The 8,388-nt window shown below is 41.1% G+C and overlaps 1 protein-coding gene across 1 annotated transcript; it reads left to right on the forward strand.

The window, feature by feature from the left end:
- Positions 1 to 522: 522 nt before the first annotated feature.
- LOC115579106 (methyltransferase-like protein 24) lies at positions 523 to 7,778 on the forward strand. The gene is made up of 5 exons (XM_030412612.1): positions 523 to 1,867; positions 2,784 to 2,882; positions 4,985 to 5,121; positions 5,318 to 5,585; positions 6,463 to 7,778. Exons 1-5 carry the CDS (start codon positions 1,589 to 1,591, stop codon positions 6,766 to 6,768), a joined length of 1,089 nt encoding a protein of 362 aa, XP_030268472.1. The 5' UTR covers positions 523 to 1,588; the 3' UTR covers positions 6,769 to 7,778.
- The last annotated feature ends 610 nt before the right edge of the window (positions 7,779 to 8,388 follow it).

An 8,388-nucleotide genomic window follows, 5' to 3' on the forward strand; every position in this document is an offset into this window, starting at 1 on the left:
AGAGTGAGAGAGAAAGAAAGCAGATGGGGGGAGTTTACTAGCTGCATATTGTGTACAGTTTGTCAACAGGCTGACTAAATAGACTCAGACATGGCCGGAGGAAATGTGTTTGCTGTGACATTCCACTGTATGGTGGAAGGGGACACGCACTGTCAACAACACTACATGACAGATGGGGAGGAAGAGGGTGCAGAGTGACAGCTCTCTTTCAGACTTTTTTTGTACTATATTTATGCAAAATAACATTTCAATTAAGGCTGCAGGCTATGTAAAAAAAAAAGAAAAAAAAAAGAACATTGCGAGTATTTTCACGGATATTGCAATATGATTTACAATTAGTAGGAATGATCATTTTTCCATCACAATTTTCTTTTTCAATGAAAAACTATTAAAATCATGATACTGTCACAGTTGTTGGGATCTGTACCAAACTTATTTTTTTACATCTGGAGAACAAGATTTGTAGGCCAGCGCATCTTTGCAAGCCCTACAATACTTCATTATAATGCTGTTTTGTCTCTAGCCTGACCTATATATTGGTTGGCCAATATTATCAGATGATATCGGCTTATTACAGATATATCTGTGCCTTTGTTGTCCAACATGACAACTCAATTATAGTGCACAAAACAATGCTTAAAGTAAATTATTATCAATAAATTCCCAATGAAGTTTACTGTTTCGGTGCATTGTCATTTCAGGCAGTAAAGATCATTGTTTAACTGTAAAATATACTGCCTCCATTACATATCTTGAAGTGTCTGATAACCACTTTTGAGGGATCACAGAAAAAACTTATGTATATCAGCCAATATGTTGATAACAGAATGTTTTGCTCACTACTATCTCTATCGGCATCATTCCCAAAAATCAGCTTTTGGTTAGGGTTAGCCATAATGCCTTTTAATAATATTTCGATTAATAGTACAGCCCTAACTTCAATTAATCACAAATAATTACATTTTTGCGCTGAACTGAAACAAAATAAGTCATTTGTTATAATATGTTAAATTGTTTCTCATTTTTACATATGTAAAAAGTACAATATGTTGGGGAGTGGAGGTAAAAACTAGCATAAATTATAAATGTACTTAAATAAAAATAGCCAGCTTAACTCAAAACCCTATCCTTGTTGAGTCCAGGTCACAACAATGTTCTAACTTGGCGAAATATTACCAGTCATCTTTTGCATCAAGTAAAAAATCATTAGCTTGCTTAGCTGCATTCTCTTACGAGTTTATTACTTTGCTAAACAACATGTGAGAGTTTTGGGCCTGTTTCATGAGTAAATAACCGACTAAAGGGGAGTTTTAACCAACATTTGGGTTAATTTTAAACTGTATGAGTCATTTATGGGGGTAATTAAAATGGCGGTCACTGTGCCAGTAAAGCCACCGTTGACCGAGGAATGCGCTTCGTCATCACAACTTTCCCCTGGGGGTAGGAGGAAGAAGAAGGAGGAGGAGGTCAGGAAGGGAAGAGGAGGAGGGCTGTTCTCAGCTGGGACTTTCCTCACTGCCCTCCAGCAAAAAGTTTAATCACAGGGCGCCACACCGGAGATGTTCCCGAGCGTCTCCACGGTGGAGGTATGCGGACCTGTGCGCGCGGTCTCCCCCTCCGCTCGGGAGCACTTCTTCTCCTTCTAGTCCCAACGCTTCTGCTCGCGCTCCAGCTCCTTGTCGTCGGCACACGGTTACCTCGAGCCGCTCTGGTGGGGCTGGAGGAGCAGGAGGTCGCCTTTTCCGTTATTAGCATCGAGCCGGAGAGGAACTCACGCCAATGGGGATCCCCGTCCCGACGAGCGGGTCAGGAGGAGGAGGAGCAGAAGAGGGCGTACGAGGATGAGAACGAGATGCACTCGCGCCAGGTAAGTTCAATAAAATTCGATTTCAGTGTGTCTGAATACTTTCATTATTACTAAAGAACATATTTATTGAAAAACACATATATTTTGGGAATAAATTACAACTTCTCGCCTTCACTCAACAATATCACCAATTTACTCATAACTTATTTTATTTATACCATATTACTTTCCTTAACGCCTTGTAAACATAGTTTCAATATGCATTTTTATAGTTATATATAGTAACTTTTTCATGATGCTGGGTCAGTTTGCGCATAGCTCTGTGAATTACTACAGACATGAATGAACAGGTGAGGGCAGGGGTGAGCGCAGCACTGACCCCAGATCAGAGAGAGGTGACAGCTGTTCTCTCTCTATCTCTGTGCCCTTCAGCTGCAAAGAGCTTCAACCTTCACCTGCGCATGTGTGTACGTGTATGTGTGTGTGTGTGTGTGTGTGTGTGTGTGTGTGTGTGTGTGGGGGGGGGGGTTCATCTGTCCTCTGATTACCCCCCCTTGCTGGATGCTCACCCCCATCTCTCTTTCATTCTCTTTTTCTCTCACTGTCTCTTTTTCTGCCCAAGGCTAAACTCTCTGACTCATTCTAGTGAATCATCATCACCCCCCCCTCCCCACAAGGTTGCCATGGTGACCACAGGGTTCAGTTTTAGTGGGGGGGGGGGAGCTTTCCGTGAATGTGTGTGTGTGTGTGTGTGTGTGTGTGTGTGTGTGTGTGTGTGTGTGTGTGTTACAGTGCCTCAGGCAAAACAGGACTGAGGTCAGAGCCTGTGACCTGCCCCCTCCCCTCGTCACTCATACCTGGGGCAGGGGGTGCACACTCCCACACATTACTGTCATTCCTATGCATTATTCACATGAATCCGTTAGTATTCCTTCCACTGTAGTATCAATATATTGATATGTGTGCACATTCCCAGGTGGGACCCATAACGTTGGAGGTGCAGCCGTGGGCAGAAGACAAGCCGTCCTTCACAGCAGAACTCAATCGTATCATCTCTTATATCGCCACTCCACAGGTAGGCTTCACAGAATATCACCGACTGTTGTCAAATCACAAGTTGACACATCAACTGAACAGAAAACAACAAATAAAAGATAAAAAAACATCTCATCAAACAATGTTTGAGAAGGTGCAAAAAGTGCATTAAGGTGTGAAATGTTTGAATTGGCAAATATCATAAAGATAACGTAACAAAATGTGGACATTTCTAGTTTGTACTAAATGTTACATTTTAAATGTGTAAAACTGTTACATTCTGTTTTTTACTCTACTTCATAGACTGCAAACAGCGTTTCCTGTGTAGTTGTTTTCTAGCAGTGGATCAGGGCATTATTTATGTTTTTTGATCGGTGTCAGTGGTTACAATAAAAATAATGCCCAGTTGAGTTTTGGTTCTATTGCTATCAATGGTTGCATTATGTTGTTCATATATGGTATAGCTGATCATGATTAAAGGGCTAGTTCTACACATTTGGCATCATGCTTTTTTGTGTTTATTGTTTAGTCATCTAGGTTGAAATTAATTTCCCATAATGTTCTGTGTAATGTTCTTACTTTGGTGGCCCATCACTCCTGAAGTTGATGTAGAAGGAACACTGGCAAAACAATAATATAGACAAGCAGTGAGAAATAACAGGATGAATGAGGGAAAACTCTGAGGTGAAATAAAATGTAACGTTGTTGAGGAATTACGGACCCCATACTCACACATAAAGTACATATATTGCATTAGATTACACTGTATAATCTAATGCATGACGACTCATCCTAGGTTACAAAAGACAGTGAGCTGTGAAAGTCGATTTTTTTCACTCGAATAATATGTATATGCTGTGATAGGTATCATTTTGAGTAGCAGAGAGGTTTTCCTCTTCTTTTCTTTCTTTGGATTATTTCTCCCTTTTTTTGATATTGCGAGATATGGTGTTTTTCAATGTTTTCTCAGGGAATAATGCATGGATCTTTACGATAAAAAACAGGCATATTGACTTATCTGGATCTATGAGTGGGTACAATTTGATGCAGATCCTAGATCCAGTGAGTTCAAATTATGGTTAAGTAGTTAACTTTGAGCGATAAAGGGATATCAAGTTTGATTTCCGTCATTAGACTGCAGGGGACTGTTGGGTATTGGCGGAGGTATGAATACATTTGAAAAAGAGGCTCATTTCCCAGAGCCTAAATTAACATCTTCAAATTGCTTGTTTGTTCAAAACCCAAAGAGTCTTCATTTAGTATCAGAAATGGCAAAGAAAAGCAGCAAATCTGACATTTAAGAACCTTGAACAAACAAATATTGACATTTTTGCTTGAAAAATTACTTGAACAATTAATCGATTATCACAATAGTTGTCAAAAATGTTTCTTTTGCTCGACTAATCGATTGATTGCCTGAAAGTAGAAGCAATAGGCCCAACCCTCATGTTGGGAACCACTGGTAAAACATTTTGGGCCCTCCTCGAAAGGCTCCAGCAACACTCGCAGCACATAAGGGACCAGCAGGAACTCTAGCCAGGAGTTAGATTTTGCCAAGCCTGAAGAGTAATCAATAAAAACTTCACTTTTGCAACTTCTACACTTCTACAACTGCAGACTTCCAATGTGGGGGGTTAACATAGCAGTAATATGATCAGTCAGGCGCTGTCAGGATTCTGGCAGCAGAACTCTGCAAAATCTGGAGCTAGTGAGGACTTTCAGTTCCAGACTGGAAACTCCCATATGAGAGCTGAGACTTAAGTAACACCAAGTGCTGGGGGACTGAGAGGGAAAATGATTAAAGTATATTGTAAGTGTAAGAATATAGTGTTGATTTAGTTCTGTAATTATTCCATACCATACCAGTAAAATGACTCTCAAAGTTGCTCAAGTTGAATGATAAACATCAACTGAAACTTACATTAAAGAGTCAAAATGACCAGAAAATAATTTGCTTTACTTTAAGGTACTTGAAGACATCAGTCACCATGTGAAATGCATTTCACAAGGCGAGCTCTCACACAACTTCTTGTTTTTTAACTTCCTCTCCTCTTAGTTGTATGCTAATTCTGAGTAGGACTGTTCTCAGTCCTCCTCCAAACCACCATCTCATGTGATCTCCCCTTTCCTGTCCATCCGCAGCTAAACTGCTCCAGGGTTTTGTCTCCAGGTCAGGCTCAGGCATCGCAGCCCCCTGCAGACTCACCCCGCTGGCTGCTGTGTGCTGAGGACTGGCTCCTTCCAGCTGCAGATCCACCGTGTGTTGCATACTCCTTTAGGTGTGCCCATATGACTGTATACTATGTGCATGTGTCTGTGCATGTGCCATGATGCTTATGCATTCATATCGCTGTGGCAGAGTTGGAATAAACAATGCAATGCATATTTAATCATGCATGCAATAATCTTCAAACCACCTCTGTGCTCCCCTGCTTCTGTGTCGATTTTTTTTCTCATTTGTCTTTGTCTCTCTAGTATGGATCGGGGAGATGCAGAGTTTCTAAAGACTGTGTCAATGCTGGGATGTGAAGTCCACAGTTTTGATCCCAGCAACTCCTATGCATCTGGTGGTCACCTTGGCAACAGTTTGGCCAGTAACCATGGTGATGGAGGCGTGGTCAGCCAGCACAAGATGTGGCTGGAATGGCGAGCACCAAGGAAGCACAAGCACAAGACAAGAGGCAACCTGGGTAGTGTTTCTCAAACACTGGCAGACATCATGGCAGCTCTGGGACATCACACAGTAAGACACACGCACATGCAAACACACACAAACACAAACACAACACACATGCACACACACTTAGAGAAACAGTGCCAAACAAACATACCTTAGAGTCTTTTCGACCCAACATACCCAGAAAGCTCTCTTACTTGTCCGTTCCCATAGCAACAGGGCTCTGCGCCATCCCTGGCTACCATGGCAACAATTTTAAGTGAGTGAATCACACACTGGCCCAGTTACATCCTGCAGCCACAAGAGGGAACTACGTACCTGCAGTTGAACATGTACTGGCTGGCATTATAAGAGGGAGTCTGCTGTCATGAATTAATATTCAATCATGATTACAATATTTACAATATTTGGCTCCTGGAGGGGACGAGTCCAGTCCAACATCTGAAAATGTGAAGTTTTCCCCACAAATAAATGATTTCTCAATAAATTATGTAAAGGAAAATATATATTTAATAGAGGCCGACACCGCTTTCGAAATTATTCACACATAAACAAAACACAACATTTTTGTTTTATGTGTGTCTGCTTATCTTACTCGGGGATTTGAACCGTTGCTTGTACCAAACTAAGTAGGGATTTGGGAAATTAGAGTTCACAGTTTAGGTCATCATGATACCTTTACTTGCTCAGTTCCCCAATTCCATCTCTGTAGCATCTATATTGCGAATGAGTAACATCTTTAATGAGTGAATTTAGTGCCTGATGTCTTGAAAAAATAATACGTTCTTGAAATAGTACCCTTTCTGAATCAAAGGTGTGAAAAGTAATTTACCGAACACATTGTACTTTTAATTGGTATTGTGAATATACATTAATATATAATTATCGTACAGTTGCACAGAACATTAATGAGCCTGTTTTTACTGTTTTCTTATCTCTTTAGGTTCACTTCCTGTATGCTGACCTGCTCAGTGCTGAGTGGCGAGTTTTCCAGAACTGGATTGAGATAGGAACACTGCAGAGTGTCCATCATCTGGTTGCAACAGTTCACCTGCAATGGGCAGGGTTTGAGGTGGGCGGATCCAATGAGGAGGTTCTCCGCTATTGGTTCAGCGTCCTACAGGGTCTCCAAGCTTCTGGACTCAAGCTGGTCCACAGCTCTGCAGGAGAGGGTCACAGCGTCCTCAAACAGACTGCAGCAAATGCCCACAGCTCATACACACTCAGCTGGGTCAACACGGGACACTGACACACACACACACACACACACACACACACACACACACGAACGGACACAGGTGTACACACATGACCAGACAGTGTGGATTGCCTCAATCAAGAAGGAGGAGGTCAACTTTTCAAATACTTGGTGGAGTTACATTTTTCTTCCAATGAATGTTTGCCCCTCTTCTCAGGCACACACAGTTGTCTCCCTCTAGTGGAGATGGAGGGATCTGTATTTTTATGACTCTGCCTTCAGAGGGAAATACTGCTGCCTCTTTACGTGATACTGGCTTTGACCAAATATGGAGCGGACGGAAGGATTGCTGATTTAACTGGGCAATGATATTATTATCAGATCTACTGATTGCATAAAAAACAGCAGATATTCGTATGTAAATTGCAGCCACAGCTTGATTGTGTCCTCTTTGCTCCTAAATAACAGCTGACAGGTGCCAACACATCTTTTATTTGTTTTGTTTCTTTACTTGAACTATAGACCTGTGGTTTTATCAATATTATACCATTATTTTGATTCAGCTGTTATTTTAATGTATATTGAACAGATTATTGTATGTATTGTTTGTACATCTCTGTAGGCCTTGCAGTGCTTTTGTGTGCAATAATTCTTGTCGTTGAAGAGAAGCCTAAATTATATCGAGACTAATAGTGCCTACTTTGACATGTATTGAAATGCGTCCATACACTGATGCAGTTTTTATGACAACGATGAAAACAACGAAACCACGTTTCACATAATAAAATACAAAATAGAAATCCTTGACTGCTATTTTGCCTGTCCTTGGAAAATCCTGATCAGCAGTTTACAGTTTTTGTTATTTATAACAGATGTGCATTACATTGATAGTTGTGACAATGGGTAGACACAATGCTAAGCAATTTTTTATATTTTTTTAAAGAGAAATGAGCTCATTAATAGTCCCTTCTGCTCTAAAAGTCATAACTTCATAGAGAAATGTATTGTGATATAGGAGAATAATTGTGAATTATGTGATACATAAATTGATCTAAAGTGTATGTCTGTGTGCATCTCCTTGAATTGTAAGTCCAGTAACAGTGCTTGTGTTCCCTTTCAATATATTTGCACATAATCCATAAAGCAAAATAGTGGCTATTGTGAAAAATGGTGGCTGCAACAGTGGCTTAACTGTATTTTGCAAACAAAGCTTAATATAGGGACTGAGCTGCAAGACAACTCTATAACTGCTATCTTATTGCAAAAGACAAACAAGTTGAGTCGCCTCAATACTTTTACCAAAGGTTCCTACAGTCTCCTTGGATAAATGATTTGACCTTTATCATCGCCTCCCTAAACCCTGTGTACTTCCACTGTGCAGGCTGGGTTGAGGTTAAGGATGCACTTAACACTCCCCCGGTGAGGCTCGCAGGACAGTTATTCATCTCCTAAGTGCTTTTCCCCACACTGAGCTCTTATTCATAAAAGGCCAATGCCAGTCATTCCTCGGACGCGTTCCAACTCGCTGGAGCGCACATTGGAATTCGCTTCTGCCTCCACCCTGCGTTACGCATATTACGGATAGATGTTTGCCACTAGTCAGGGCGGAGTTGCGCTTTTTACGTTGAAATTTCCACATCCTGTTCTCGGCAAACACAGGCGACAGGCGCG

This window comes from Sparus aurata, chromosome 3 (genome assembly GCF_900880675.1).
Source record: "Sparus aurata chromosome 3, fSpaAur1.1, whole genome shotgun sequence".
In the NCBI taxonomy this organism is placed as follows: domain Eukaryota; kingdom Metazoa; phylum Chordata; class Actinopteri; order Spariformes; family Sparidae; genus Sparus; species Sparus aurata.

Excerpts from the sequence above, each read along its gene's own strand:
- LOC115579106 (XM_030412612.1), top strand. The coding sequence starts at position 1,589 with ATGCGGACCTGTGCGCGCGGTCTCCCCCTCCGCTCGGGAGCACTTCTT. Across the intron at positions 1,868-2,783 it reads ACGAGATGCACTCGCGCCAG|GTGGGACCCATAACGTTGGA; the intron begins GTAAGTTCAATA and ends GCACATTCCCAG. Across the intron at positions 5,122-5,317 it reads TGTGTTGCATACTCCTTTAG|TATGGATCGGGGAGATGCAG; the intron begins GTGTGCCCATAT and ends TTGTCTCTCTAG.